This window comes from Dicentrarchus labrax, unplaced genomic scaffold, assembly GCF_905237075.1.
Source record: "Dicentrarchus labrax unplaced genomic scaffold, dlabrax2021, whole genome shotgun sequence".
NCBI classification, from domain to species: Eukaryota; Metazoa; Chordata; class Actinopteri; family Moronidae; genus Dicentrarchus; species Dicentrarchus labrax.
Window position 1 is genome coordinate 18,372,577 of NW_026136706.1, and position 15,412 is coordinate 18,387,988.

At 45.9% G+C, this 15,412-nt stretch overlaps 1 protein-coding gene across 1 annotated transcript; it reads right to left on the bottom strand.

The window, feature by feature from the left end:
- Positions 1–803: 803 nt before the first annotated feature.
- irs2b (insulin receptor substrate 2b) lies at positions 804–14,579 on the bottom strand. The gene is made up of 2 exons (XM_051403478.1): positions 10,953–14,579; positions 804–3,347 (listed from the first exon to the last, which is right to left on the bottom strand). The coding sequence occupies exons 1-2, from the start codon at positions 14,314–14,316 to the stop codon at positions 3,343–3,345; spliced, it is 3,369 nt and encodes a 1,122-aa protein (XP_051259438.1). The 5' UTR covers positions 14,317–14,579; the 3' UTR covers positions 804–3,342.
- Between the last annotated feature and the right edge of the window lie 833 nt (positions 14,580–15,412).

Here is a 15,412-nt window from a genome sequence, read left to right on the forward strand (position 1 = left end):
CAGAATATGTCACACTATGCTCTCTAGGATTTTATTCTCTCATTAGCCTCCTAGCTTCTACTTATGCTGCTGGGACAAATCTGCTTAATGGAAGAGATCTACCTTCAGGCTATCATTGTGTCCATCAGTCAACCTGTATATTCCTTTACAACCCGCCCCTTCTTTCCAGCTGTTCTCCTCCACCCCCTCTTTGACTTGCTACATCTTTACCACTCACATACTTAGGATTTAAGTAGAAACATGTCCCAAACCTAAAGGCTGACCCCTCCTACCACCCAAACACATACCACTATCCATAGTAGACAATTAGACCCATTTCTCAGCATTAATTACCATTTTAATTAGCAAGGCTGTGAGAATGAATAATCTGACAGCATATGGCTAAGGGTGCAAAATCATAATCCTATCACAGCGTTATTTATTCCCTCCCAGTTCCAGGGGCTGTTCCAACATGCTGGTCTAATTACTATTGCTGGGGGTGGGGACTGGGAGCCAAGCACAGAAAAACAATAACAATGCTAATGCTGGAGGCAACGCTAGGCTAGACCTACACCCAATTCTTGATGGACTCTTTCTCAATAGGGAGCAGGGCTTTAAAAACAAGGAGGGACATGGGAAATGAAAGAGAGTCAAGATTTGTCTTCTCTTTTCTAATGAGGCTTTCCTTAATGAAAGAGGCAGGACACTGAATTGAAACATCTGCTCCGGCGAGTGCCTATTCAAATGAAAGATGAAAAGCGAGTGCTTGTTTGTGATGTGACGGGGAGGAGAGAGGGAGGTGAATGGAAACAGAGGCCAACAGCTTTCTTAAATAACATCATTATTTATTGCATGTGTCTATAAAGAATCAATACAATCTAAAGCAATGAACTAAGTTTAAATTATCATCTCTTAGTAGCATCACAATATGCAAGATATGAAATATTTACAATGAAAGACACAGCAAGATAAGCCAGGGCCCATATCGTAACCTTTAGATGCTTAATAAAAACTTGAAACATTATCCAAATGCAAAACACTGCTCAAAACATCAAGAGGCTCGATTAGCAAAAAACACACAGAAAAAAGTTTTCATTTCAAATTTGGAGGAAAAAAAAGGTACAAACAGCAAAAAATCTGATTTTAAGGTTTAACAAACATTATTAACAGTATTTATACATTTGGTACCTCTTTGTAAACTAATTTTCAAAAGTGTAAATATTGCATATATGCCATTTCTGTTGTACCTAAGTTACAAGAATGAATTATGTCAAGTATTAATGATTTCTCTTAAAATCGTTTTTCAGAATTACAGCATTAGAAAGTTTCCTCATAGTGGCATCCATTTCACAAGACTATCCCATGACAGTTTAAAAAGAAAATCAAAGCCAAACCATACCGGTTAGCATATAACTTAATTAGTGCTTTTGTTGTATCAGAAAGTTCACTCAAACACATACTATGTACAGTACAAACAACATAAGTTATTTAACTTAACATGTCTCAAAGTTTCTCAGCGTTTGCTTAAATGTAATTCTCTGTAACGTCGCACTATTTACAGTATATAGGCAAAGGTTAAGTACCAGTGAATTCAGATAAATAAAGAGATACTTCCCCTGGTTCGTATGTGTGTGTCGTAGTTTCCATTCAGTACCTTTGCATGTTTCATTGTTGTTGTTGCAGTTTTTGTGGTGTTTGTTGGGTTGTGTGTTCCCAAGCGCGAAACACAGCATGTACTACATTCAATGTGTCTTGTGTTACAATCTAGAAAGTTTGTAAGTGCAAGACCATGCATTGGCTCCGGCGTGTCCCGTCTAGCTCTCTCTCTCTCTCTCTCACTGGTCAAAGCGGCAGCAGAGGCCCATGGGTTCAAGCAATCGAGCGGCTCACTGAACAGCGGGTCAAGACCGCGTCATGCATTCGCCACATTGCTCGGCGCTGCCTTCACCTCCCAGCCAGTCACGTGGTGTCACAGAGCTCCGCAATGAGGCATCAGGTGAGAAAATGTAAGATTCTGAGCTGTCCAGTTACTCTGTATAAATAACTTCAAACATTCATGTTACCGCCCCTTGATGTGACAGGTCATAACTTCCTGCAGGCTGTGTAGATGTGCAGGATATCACAGGTAAACAGCGGGTGAGAAGGTAAAGTGTATAAAGGTGCTGAGACTTGGGCTCAGACAGGCCACAGATCTGGTGGTCAGGTCCAGTTGGTTCATGCTGCAGTGCTTGGATGTGTGACTCCTGCATGCACGTGTGATGCAATGCAATGTCAAGTATTCCTCTAAAGTCCTGTGAATCCTCCATCTCAGGCATATTAATAAATATATTACTCTGGATCTTTAATACATAATCTTGTCATAAATGTAACGTGGGGAGAAAAGGAACTTAATCTCAGAGAGGCTGTCTTTCACTCGGCTCTGATGAACATTCGGTTTATAAGATGATTGGTTAAATCTTTGATATACTGCGTGTTTATAGGTCCAAACTAAAAAGATCCATCAGAGGGGGCTGATGGCTAGAGTAAGGCTTTGGATTGGTGATTTTAAAAAACATTCACCTGTGAAAATAAATATTTTATATATATTTCTACTGTGTGAATTGGTACCAACCTGGTTTTTGCTGAGGTAGGTTTTTTTTAAGCAAATGTTAACTTTGATTTTTTAATATGTTCATAAATCCCACCTCTTTTTGCAGTACAATCTGTATAGAAATTCACACACACACGCACACACACTTCATTAAATGCATACATAGATGATAAATAAATAAATATATGTAATCTGTATGCATGGATGTTGCATGGATGTTGCACGTATGTGTGTATGTATGTGTGTGCGTGTGTGTGTCTGTGTGTGTGCACACACTATGCTCTCCAGGTTTGGTTCACAGGTTGTCAGGTGAGGGTATCTGGCAACTATCGACTAAAGCCAAAAGAAAACCAGCTGAAAGTGTATGAATGGCAGTAACAACAATAATAATAATTAACATAACAATATACTGCAGGATAGTTTTGCAGGCCTACAGAGATAAATAGTTACCTATCTATAGTTAGAGTTAATAGTCTGTTTAAGTTCTTGTTATTTTTTTTAAGTAATCTAGTACAGCAGCAGCGATGGCGCCTGAATGTTTTGGTGCCTAGAAAAGCGGAGGGAAGATTTGGGGCAAGGGTCAAGTGTCCGTGTTGCCATGGTGATGGCCGTCCCTGTGACCCGAGAAGGCGGCAAAGAGGTCAAAGGACATCGACTGCGGCGCATGGTCCAGCTGTCGCCGTGGCGACCTTGTCACTTGGCTGCAGCGAAATCCTGCGTTCACAGGAAAAACAGGGAGAGGGGAACGGGGGTGTGGGGGGACCCATCAGCCTTCATTCTGAAAGAAGAGGAGGAAGAAAAAGAAAAACATGAGTTTGTTGTCATATGATCTACAGACATGAAGTTCAATCAAACTGAATTTAATTTCTCGGTCCCTTCAGAAACTTAATATAAGTGTGTGACCATACAGTATAGGTGATACATTACGTAGGACGTGGCAATAGAGGAGAGGGGGAGGTCAGAAGGATACCCCCACTCTGTTACCAAGTAAGGAAAAAAAGCTCTTCAAGCGACCTGCCTTTGTGTGTCTTTGTGTGTGTGTGTTTTCCTCAGCTGGTAGACACTGAAGTGGCAGGTGCTTTCACGGCAGGGGAAAAACAGAGTGGCATTTAGCACTGTGCAGCTGACACAGGGCAGTCTCCAGTGACGGCAAAAGAGACAGCAACAACACTCCCACACACCAACAAACACACACCTAGGTATTCTTGATTGCACACCTACTGAAGTCAAATAAACAAAACATTCTCCCACACACACACCACAGCTGTGTATTTTCACATACTATAAACCCAGAGTCTTCAGAGTGTCGCTTTTCTCCCAGTGGAAAGCTGTGCTGACCCTTGCCCCGGTGTACTTGTTTGTGAGGTTTCATTTGCATGCAGAGCTATCAAATGGGAGCGGAAGTCTTACACACACACACACACACACACACACACACACACACACACACACACACACACACACACACACACACACACACACACACACACACACACACACACACACACACACACACAAAGTCTGTCTCTGCGGCTGCATTTCTTCCCTCATTCGCTGTCTCCTCTCCCTCTTCCCCGGCCACGAACAAGAGCTGTTTTCACAAAGCTGGATGTGATCGTCATTCTCTAAAACAAACCTTTCATTCAGAGTCCTAGCTATTACCCCCTCCTCAACTACTCCCACCATAAACACACACACACACACGTCTGTTCTCTCTCTTTGCCCTATACATATACGCTGTAAAAGAAAATCAGATGTCAAATCTAAAGCTTTATAGACACTTGACACAACACTTAGATTAGAAAGCAATAAAAACACACTGAAGGGGCTGATGCATTTATATAGAGACACAGGGATATCTGAGATACAACAATATGGTGCTATGGAGTATTTGAAAAATAACATCATTGATGGGGCCACCTGTGCTGGCTGAGCTTGGTCTCTTCATTGCCATGGGTGTCAGAGTCACAAGAAAATAGAAACACCGGGGTGGGAAGTGGTGGAAAACCACAGTAACAGAATCAACCTGACAGAGAGAAGCGGGAATGCAGTGAGGTCATGGGACCAACGGTCCATAACAATCTGAGTGTGTGTGTGTGTGTGGGTTTCTGGTGGGGTTGGGCCAGCCAGTGGCCTGTAGAGGCAGACACTTGGGTGAGAATGACTGAGATCTGCCGGGAAGGGGAGTTGAATCACTAACAGGTCCGATTAGCAACCAGGTGTCACCATGTACATAAACACAAAATATATATATATATATATATATATATATATATATATATATATATAAAATTGTATAAACAATGATGCCATACAACAATGTGGCGTACAGGGACCCGCCACACACACCGCTATTCAAACACATGCTGATCAGAGAAAAGTGTGAGTGGGCAGGGAGATTTGGGGGGGGCATTGAGAGAATGGGACAGAGGTCCAGCAGGGGAATGAACCCAATGGCCCCAACCCCACCTCTTTTTTGAGCACATACACACATACATCCATCAGCCCCTCCCAACAACCCACGTCTGCGCCCCCTGTCCCAAACCCACCCACCCATATACACACACACACACACACACACACACACACACACACACACACACACACACACACACACACACACACACACACACACACACACACACACACACAGGCTCTGTTTAGTTCTCACAGGCTAAATTTAGCCATGCTCCATTCAGGGCTAGAACACACACACAGAGGCATGTATTAGCAGCCTCCTCTCTGGTGCTTAAGGAGCATAGTAAACATGCCTGTCGTTGCACCGCCTGCCCGAGTAACTCTGTGCCGCTGCGCAGTGAAATGAATGAGCTTTTAGGTGGAACTACTCCAACTGTATTTCTGAACAGCAAGATAAGAAAGAGGATCATCAACTGCACACAATCTTCTGCAAACGACAGAGCTGATGTTAGGAGCATGCTTCCTCCTACAGATAGGGAGAGATCAGCAAGCTCAGATGTGCTCTGTTTACATTCCTGCCCTGCTGGCTCCTCCCTGATCTACAGCAGCACTCCAGCAAACAAACGCTGACTGACTCTTCACCTCTGACCTCCCACACCTCTGTCCGACCAACAAAACAACAACAACAACAACAACAACAACCACTGTTAACTCTGTTAACTACGTTTTCTCTTTATCGGTTAAGCGTTTGGCCTGTAAAATTGTAAAAGAAGCCAATCGCAGTATCCCAGAGAATTATAATTACTTGTTTTGTCTGACCAACAGTGTAAAGACGTTCAATTTACCTTATCACATGTGACAAAGAAAAGCAGCAAATCCTCATAAATGAAACTCGTTAATGGTTTGGCTTTTTTGCTTTAAAAAAAATGACTCATCAATTATAATTAAAATAGTAGCTGATTAATTTTCAGCCAATCAATTAATTTTGCAGGCTACCAAACATGCTCAGATTCCACAAGTTAAAACAAATCCAGAAGCCATTGCTACATATTCTAGCACTGCCTCCATTATTACAATTGCCTAATACTATGCTTAACTATATTACACACCTCTATGGAGGAGCATTAACACAGCCTTGGGGCCCGGAGTGATAGAGAAGAGTTTATGATGAGCTGGACTGTTCATGAATGAAAAACTTCTAATCAGCCATTAGACTGAGCTGACTTGCTGTGTGTGTGTGTGTGTGTGTGTGTGTGTGTGTGTGTGTGTGTGTGTGTGTGTGTGTGTGTGTTAGTACTATATAGCATGTGCGTTCCCGTCACACACAGAAGCTCTATCTCTTCTTCTACCTCTAGACAAAACAAGCTACTCAACAATGTCTAATCCTAAAGTGAATGTAATCCTTCTTACCTCCAAGCTAAATTAAGGATATGGTAGGCTGACTTTGTTTTTATCTAGCACTGGAACATCCCGCCCTACTTTACTCAAAGAGTTATGTATCAGACAGCCAGGAGCGCTGTGTATGTGTGTCTGAAGGGGAGGGGTGCACAGGACAGGTGAGCACGAAGACTGTGTGTTCCTCCAAATACTGTGTGTAATGACTGATCAAGTACAGGCATTGTTACAGGCATGTTCTAGGTTTAAAATAGGCTCTTTGGCTGCAAAATGAAGACCTATGATTAATGAGCCTATTAGTTAACTAGAGTATGCACTTTCTCCAGTGAACACTATACATAAATGATGATCTGTGCACAACCTCACTGCTGTCAAAACACATCAAACCTGAAAGACAAATAAAGCGGTTATTGTTTAGCAAACTAGCTACTCAGATGTCAAACTTTCTCATCAGCCCATGAACACACCATAACAAAAGACATTTCTATTATTATTATTTTGGATTAATTGACTGCTTTGTCTACAAAATGCCACGAAATAGGTAAAAATGCCCAGAACCTAAAATGTTGGCTTTATCAGACCAACAGTCCAGAGCAATCCAATGATATAAACCCACAACAAGCAACATATCCTCAAATTCGTGAAGCTGGAACAAGAGAGATAGGTACTGTTTAATTTTCTGTTGTTTGACTAAACTATTAGTTGTTGCGGATCTATACATTTCAGATCAATCCTTCAACCCAGCGGCCCTGTCTGTTGTTATTGTTTGCAGTGTGAGATAAACCAAGTGGCAAGAAGAGTGTGAGTCTCGTAAGTGGCTCTTATCAGATATGATTAGCTAATTGTTTAATGCATCATTAGACAATCCTCTATGGCCTCTGGTGTGAAAAGCCGATCAGAGACAGTCCGCAGAGGTCAGATAACAACAGAAAAAAAATGCAAGGCTCAAACGCACCGGTGTGGAGGTGTGTGTGTGTGTGTGTGTGTGTGTGTGTGTGTGTGTGTGTAGGGGGAGGGAGTTGAGTCACATGATTTCTGAAAAACAGAAACCAATGCCTGGAGAGAAGAGGAGGAGAAACAGGGGAGGAGGATGCAGAAGGAAGGAGGGGGGAAGGGTTTTCGGTTGGTATATGGCTTCTCCTTGTTGTTGTTGTCGTGGCAGATGGTAGCCAGTCATTAGCGTATTGTCACTCTCCTCTGACGGGCCAGATAACCAGTGAGCACTGCTTGGCGGGGCAGGTGCAAAACCCTTACACCCCCCCAAAAACACACCCACCCCACCCCTCCACCATCTGCTGATCGCTGTGTATATGTACGCACACGGGACAGGAAGACACACAGACAAAGTGGAAATGTATGTGTGTGTGTGTTCGGGTGATGGTGGAGGGGGGCACAAATGAAAGTCATGGAGAGTGTAAGTCAGTCTTCTCCCCAGTCTGAACCCATGTAAGACTGGATGCCAGAGAGAGAAGCATTAGATAAACAAGCACAGAGATGTACTCTATAAGGAGAGGTGAGATGAGGACACCCAAAGAATGGGAGTAAAAAGTTATGAAAACAGAGATGGAGGTGTGTGGATTTCTTGTAATGCCCTGATGGCAATATCTCCCCCCTGTCTCTCTCTCTCTCGCTCAGTCTCTCACACACACAGTGCTAGTTCAAAGGTCAAGAAACTGACATTGTTGGCAGGGCCAGAAGGCGTGCACTGAAAGCTAAACAGCCCCCCTCCTCTGCCCCATCACGTCATATCGGGGCCAAAAAAACCAAACAACAGTGTAACCTATCAGCTAACGGACTCCACCATTCCTCACTGAGCCACATGAAAACCTCTACGCACAGACAGGAAGGTTACGCTTACATATTTGCATGTTTGTTGAGCCGAGGAGCAACGCTTCCTTCACTCTCTGACTCTCCCTTATGCTGCTCTAATTCTCAGATGCCAAATGAGGACAGGTGATTTAAATTCTTAAACTACCTGTTTTTGAACTGATGTACTGCAGGGAATGCAAACTATGGTTTACTCAGGGATAACGAGAGAATGTGGTAGAGCCTGTCATCTCGTAGTAAACAGTCATGCCATTTTTTCTCTCTCTCTATTTCTCTTTCTTTCTTTCTTTCTCTCTCTCTCTCTCTCTCTCTCTCACACACACACAAGCAACAGAAGTGTTTCTGTATTTTGATGAGAGTATCGATGACTTGCCACACTGGTCACATCCCTGATCAGAGCTGAGTCATTCACTATTATGTACAAGGACATTTGTTTGTTACAAAAGGCTTATATAACAAGACACAAACTCTTACTGGAATGACACCGATCGCAATCTCTCTCTTTTGTTTTTTTCCCTTTCCTTGTTACTCTTCTAGTCCTCCCCCTCACTCTCTCTCCCCCTCCCTTCAGCCAATAGTCAATTGTCTATGTTGTTGTACATGAAAAACAAAACAAGTCATCCATCCTTTACCATTGTTCCTCCACCTCCCTCTTTCCTCCTCCCCTGCTCTTGTAGTATTGGCCAAACCTCTCCACTGAGGTACAAATTTCAATATTTGGGCTCTGTCCTCTGAAACACAAAGGCACCGGGACATAATGAAGTGACAAGGCAGTAAGTGTGAGCTTCACAATAGGTGTATGTTCATGTGCCTGGTAAAGTCTTATGCGGTCATAAAATACATTAGCGATCGTCCACTCCTATGTAAAACTGTTTCATTGGCTTGTTTGTGAAGTTGCTCACAGTAACAAAAAAAAATTTCCCCTTGTCCATCCCACCAGGTTAGAAAAACAAGTGAGCATTCACCCCTCCCAGCAACCTTTGCACACTGACTGCATTCCAGTCCTGAAACCCAGTACCTGACAATTGATAAACAACTGACTCACTTGTTTTTCTGGGGAACCCAATGACTTGCACCAAGCCCCACACTGGCTGTGCTCACAGCATGAAGAGCCAGCAGAGACAGGGACAAAGAGAGACAACTTGGTGGTGAAACCACAAACAGCAATTAAACTCTTGTATTTCACCATCAGGAACACTGACTCCTGACTCACGATGATCCCGACACTGTGTACTTTCTTTTCAAGCAACAGCAACTTCTGACATGCCCCTGCTAGGTCATCTATCCCTGTAAATAATCCCTGCCATTTAGAGACGCATGAAAAGCCACTGATGCAATGGTGAACAAAATGGGGTGAAAGGTAATATTTTGATAGCAACTATTCCTTTCCACAAAGACACCTAGTCATAAGGATTGTATGGCTTATTCACACACACACACACACACACACACACACACACACACACACACACACACACACACACACACACACCAGCCTCATAAAAGCTAAAGTACACCGTGTTAAAAAAAAAAAGAACTACAAATACATGTAGTTTTTCTAGCAACTTCCACATGCGCATCATCTGTACTACTGCCTGCGTCACTGGATCAGACTAGATGTGTTTTGAAATACTGACGTGGTATAAAACTGCGTCACTGAGGGGAGACCAGAGCAGACCATTCACACAAACAGATAACAGCAGCGGGTTTCAAAATAAGATGCCTGCAATATATAATCCATTTAATTCTTCCCCTTTTAAGGAGAGCTACAGTCAAGGAATGCAAAAGCAGCATCCGGATATGGATACAGTCGTGTTGTTGTGCACCCGTCACTGTTTTACTCGACTTTTTTTTTTATTCCTGAGCTCTTATTTAGAAGGAATCGCGCTCGTTTTCCTGTGATGCTGCTCTAATAGCTATATGCAGTATGAAGCAGATCAAATTGCAGGCAAACAGCCCTCCTCAGCATCGAACAGCCCCAAGACGTGTCCATGTGTCATGGGTGTGACGAGTAGGTGACTAATCCTATCTAAACATCACACAGCCTACACCCAACAGCCAGTTCATAACAACTTCCCTTCCCTCGGCTCCTGTCTGCGTTTACACCGACAACTGTTATTGTAACACACACACACACACACACACACACACACACACACACGTATGTAGGTCTAACTGTGAATGTAAAACGGACGCAACTGATTTACGCCGTTTGCTACATTTGATTACAAAATTGATTATATTTTGTATATTTGCGACATTGCGGAGCCGGCCAGTGGCTTTATTTGCCTCTAATTTGAAAAGCAAAGACACAAGACAAAACTACAAGCAAATAGTGTGATATTTAGGCTAATGTGAAAAGGCATAACACGGCTGCCCAGAAAAACAACAAACAAACTGTGTGTCGGCTTTTAGCCAGCAGTCAGTGGGTAAAAACCCCACCAGTGTTTAACACACAGGCTCTACTGCGGACACACAAACGAAGACACAAAATGAATGAAGCAGTGTGTTTCCAGCATGTTCTCTGAAAGACTATCCTTATTCCCAACTTTGGAATGAAAATGAGCTCAGAAGTGCTGCTTAGCAACGGGTGGCCTATCTCTGCACAGTGTACAGTAGCACTGAGGCGGATCTCTATCCTACTCAAGCCCTGGCACCACTCCCTTCATGAATGAAAACATACTGCATGAATGAGTGTGTGTGTATGTGTGTGTATGTGTGTGACATGTATGAAAACACTCACCTTTCACAGCAGCAGCAGTCTCCTTAAATCCCATGCTGGCGTAGGGGCTAGTGTTGAAACCATTCATGTCTCCCTTGCAGCCACAGGCTGCTTTGAACCTCAGAAGTCCATCACAGTCCCCTAACCTGCATCCTCCGAGGTTTCCCTCCATCAAGTTTAAGGCAATGTAGTTAAGTCCATTCTGATAACCAGCTGACATCTCCCTGCACATGGGGCTGTTGCTGCCGTAGTCCTCGTCAGGTCCCTCAGAGCTGCAAACAGTGTGGGATACATTCTCCACAGAGGCAGAGCTGTGCCGTTTGGTGTCATGGGCAAAGGATGGGCACACAGGTGTGACAGTGGTGGTGGAGGAGAAGGTCTCAGAACTGTGCCGCCGGCGCCCCTGAGGGTCGGCCCGGATCACTTTAGCACCCCTGTGTGGATCCACAAGGGTGACAGATAACGAAGGACCCCCCAGGAGAAATGAGTCCAGTGGCACAGGGGTCACCCCATCCACAATGCTGTTCTCAAGGCTGAGTCTCTGGACACAGGCAGTGGGGCTGGTGGGGAGGGGAGCAGCATCAGTGGTGCAGAGAGCAGGTACAGGGCCAGGGCCAGGAGCACTGAAAGTCATCTCAGTGTAGTCATCCTTGACTAGAGCCGACTGAGACACCAGGCTCACCTGCTGTTGGAGAGGATATTCCTCTACCATCCCCCTCTCCTCTGCCTGTCCCTCTATGCTTTTTTCCTTTTTTTCCTCCTCGCCTTCCTGTGTGTTCTCCTGGGCGTTCACCAGCGTGGGGCAAGCCAAGACTTCAGGTGTGTGGTTTAGGCACCCTGCAGATGGAGAGCCAAGGTGACCCGGGGAGCTGACGTCAACATTAGCATAGTCTGAGAGTTGCAGGGATCCCTTCTCTGCACTCATTGAAGTCACAGAGGACTCAGAGCTCTCTGACACTGTGGGTGCCAGCAGGTCACGGGTAGCACTACTAAAGTCTATGTTGATGTACTCTCCGGGGCTGCGTGGCTCTGAGGGAAGGGGGTGTTCGCTCATACATGGTAGTGTTCTGAGGGACTCCAGAGCCAGGCGGGTGGGCCGACACACCCTATTCCGGTGTACCAGACCTCCATCTGCCCGAGCCACTCTGAGAGGAGATGGGGCGGAGGAAGGGGTGCTTGGTGTCCCTGGAGAGCTGCTGGTGACAGAGTCTCCTGGAGAGACGGGACAATAGTTGGACTCCTCTTCTATCCGCTGTCTCTGTAAACTCATCACCACATACTGGTCTGTGTCCGTGGACCCGTTGCGCTGCAACTGGCCTTTAAGTAAGCGTGGTAGAGAGCTGTAAGAATAAGGCTGTCTGTGATGTTGCTGGGGGTGGGGATCTCCTCCTTGGGGACTGAGGATGTAGTCTGGAGGTGTGAAAGACACCAGAGGGTCAACAGGAGACATGTTCAGGTACTCTCCATTGGTGAGTTTTCCATCACTGCTCTCCACTGACATCTTGGTTCCGCACCACATCCGCATATAGCCACTGTCCTCCAGAGAAACACTCCCGGGGGACTCTGTGCATGGGGCCAGCCCCACTGAAGATGAGTGTGAACGGGGGTTGATGATCTGCTTTGGAGCAGAAACACACATGGGGCTCATGGGCATGTAGGGGTCATCCTTGGACCCTGGTGTCTGAGGCACCACACCTGGCATCATGGGCATATAGCCACTGTCACCTTTGAGACTGCCAGTGCTGATCTGAACATCCCTGTAATCTTCAGGATAGGTCCCTTTAGGCGAGGCAGTGTGACATCTGCGAGAAGACTGGCTTCCACTGTTGTAAGTAGCTCTCATAAGAGTATACTCATCCAGGGAGGCTGAAGATACTTGGGTGGGACCCCTCTGCTGGCGGGGAGTAGTGAGGGAGTACGTGCGCTTTCGATAAGCCTTGTCCAGCTCCGGAAAACGACGGTAACCATCCTGATTCTGCCGCTCCATCACCATGTAGCCATAAAGCTCACTGCCGTCCCGGGAGGGGGGGGTGTCAGCTCTGAGAGACTCGGGTGTGTTGCTACGGAGGGTGAGTGGTAGCCTCAGGTCCCGTGCGTCTGCCGGGCTGGAGCCAAACTCCTCACATGATATAAAACCAGCATCACTGGGGGAGCCTGAGAAGGAGGCACTGCAGCTGGAGGGGCGAGGAGCACTGCTGTCTGGGCAGGAGGAGAGATTCCCTAGGCTAGGGGTGGCCATGGGCGGGGAACGAGACAGGGGCATAGACATGGACTTACTGTGCTGGAGGGAAGAAGATTCAAATGTCCGACAAGGGCGCGTTGTAATGGTGTGAGATCTACTCAGCAGGGTCCTGTGGACCCCCGGGCTTAGGGGACTGCCAGTCACTGACATTGGGCGTGTCATGGTGCCATCGCCCTCGCTGGCTGTGCGTATTCGACAGGAGGAAAATTTGCTCACGGGAGAGGTGGCGGCCATGCTGTCAGTGCGCGACCGCCGGGGAAGCCCGGTTTGGCTGGGGGGGAGATTGTTCAGGTGCCGCCGTGTGGGCACAGAGATGGGGTTCGTACCAGATGACTGGCTTTTGCTGCGCGGGCGGAACTCAGACAGCTCCTTCATGGCTTTCATCGCCTCCAAGATAGTCTCGTGGATATTTTGCGCCACCACAGAGTCGTCAGCCTGCATCCATAACTCCCCCGGCCCCGTGGCTGCAGATCGACCGACCTCAATGAAGAAAAAGCTGTCAGAGTGGCCGCACCTCCGGATATTCATCAGCTGTAAAATGACGGAGGCGACCTCTGAGTTCAGTTTGACAAAGCTGATAGTCCGGCTGGAGAGACAGAGCCTGTACACTCCGGTCAAATGTCTACTTTGCCCCAGGCCTTTGGATTTCAGATTGACTTGCCATACCTCCTTGTAGGCGGCGGAAACCGGCGTTATTACACCGTAGCTCGCCTCGTCGAAGCCAACCAGCGAGGACGCAGAGTTGGACGCTGAGCCGTCGTACACTTTCCCCTCTGCCATTAAATCCGTCAGCAGCCGGTACCAGCTCTCCTGCTCCTGCTCGTTCTCCGCCGCCACGGCGAAATACTCGTCCTTGGTATACAGAGCAATCAGATATTTGTGTTTGGCGTCCGCTCTCTTGTTGATATTGAGACAGCAGTCCAGAGGAATAACTCTCTTCGGGGCCGATTTGTTTTTCCATTTCTTCTCGCTCTCGTAGTATTCCAGCCGGGCAGGGAAACCTTCGCTCGGCTCTTTTAAAACGAAAAAGCGCTTGTGTCCGTGTTTCTGCTTCTTTAGATATCCGCATTTCTTGATACTGTTGTTCACGTTCGTATTACCGGGCGATAACGGCTGGTCTCCCGTGTTTGGCGGACTCGCCATTCTCGTGTCCTTCGCTATCAGACACAATGCTTTCCTTTCCTCGAGTTGCTGAAGAAACGACGCGCTTTATTTTAATCCTTTATTTCCGGAGCCGGTTGTGCGTGCGTTCGTCTTCTCCCAAAGCTGAGCAATAAATAACACATGTCTGCTAGTGTCCGGACTGAGGAGTGGGGAGAGTTGGTGGTGGTGGTGGGGGGGGAGAGAACAACATGTGACGATCTACACATCCAGCTCTGGTTTAAAAAAAAAAAACGAGGGGAAAGGAGAAGAAAAAATACACACACCGACAGTGGGCGGTGCGCACTCAGCTCATTGGGCTTATTGGTGGAAACGAGATGAATGCTGGAGTGAGGTGGCTCTGTTCAAAGGAGAGAGAGAAGGAGAAAACCCTCCTACTATCACTCTGCCCTCTTCCGACTCATTTGAGCGTAGTCAGTCAGGACTGTAAGCTTTATTTATAGCACATCTGGTCCTGTGATCCAGCATTTGACTACTGTGAACATTTTTGGGATTTTTTTAAAATCTAAATATACCAAACTAGATGTTCCTGACATATAAAGCCCACATTTGCGTCATTTAAGGAGTTGAGGTGGATTATAAAACGTAAGAATATATAGTAACCAGAGTTGGTAGAGGGTAAATTAAACGTTTATTTTCTCATTCATTCTTAGGCTGTTATTGTTTTATTCATATGAGCCTATTCTTATTCCCAGGGATGTTTTTCCACAACCCCTTGACCATATTTTAACGTGTCTGTAGAGGGAGTCCTTACAGCCCTCCTCTCCAGCTGGTAAACAAGCATCACCTAGTTGAGACTGCAGCTCTGTGACAAGAATTTAATATTCCCTCTGCGTCCAGCAGCCAGAATACATCCACGGGTTTAAACGGGGATATTGTAGCCGCTCTTCCCCTTTTAGGTCTTAGAGGAAACATCAAAGTGTTGGTGATAAACAACTAGTACAAGAGGGCAGATATAGTGCAGTGTGCTTTATTGCGTAACGCGGTCGCCTTCTGCTTTCTTCATTTTGTGCCCGGAGAGGATAGCTGCTCACTTACAGTCCGTTTCCGACTGCTTTATCTGTGTGTTTGTCTTCCC

What these genes read in the sequence shown, in the direction of transcription:
- irs2b (XM_051403478.1), bottom strand. Translation starts at nt 14,316, where the DNA reads ATGGCGAGTCCGCCAAACACGGGAGACCAGCCGTTATCGCCCGGTAAT.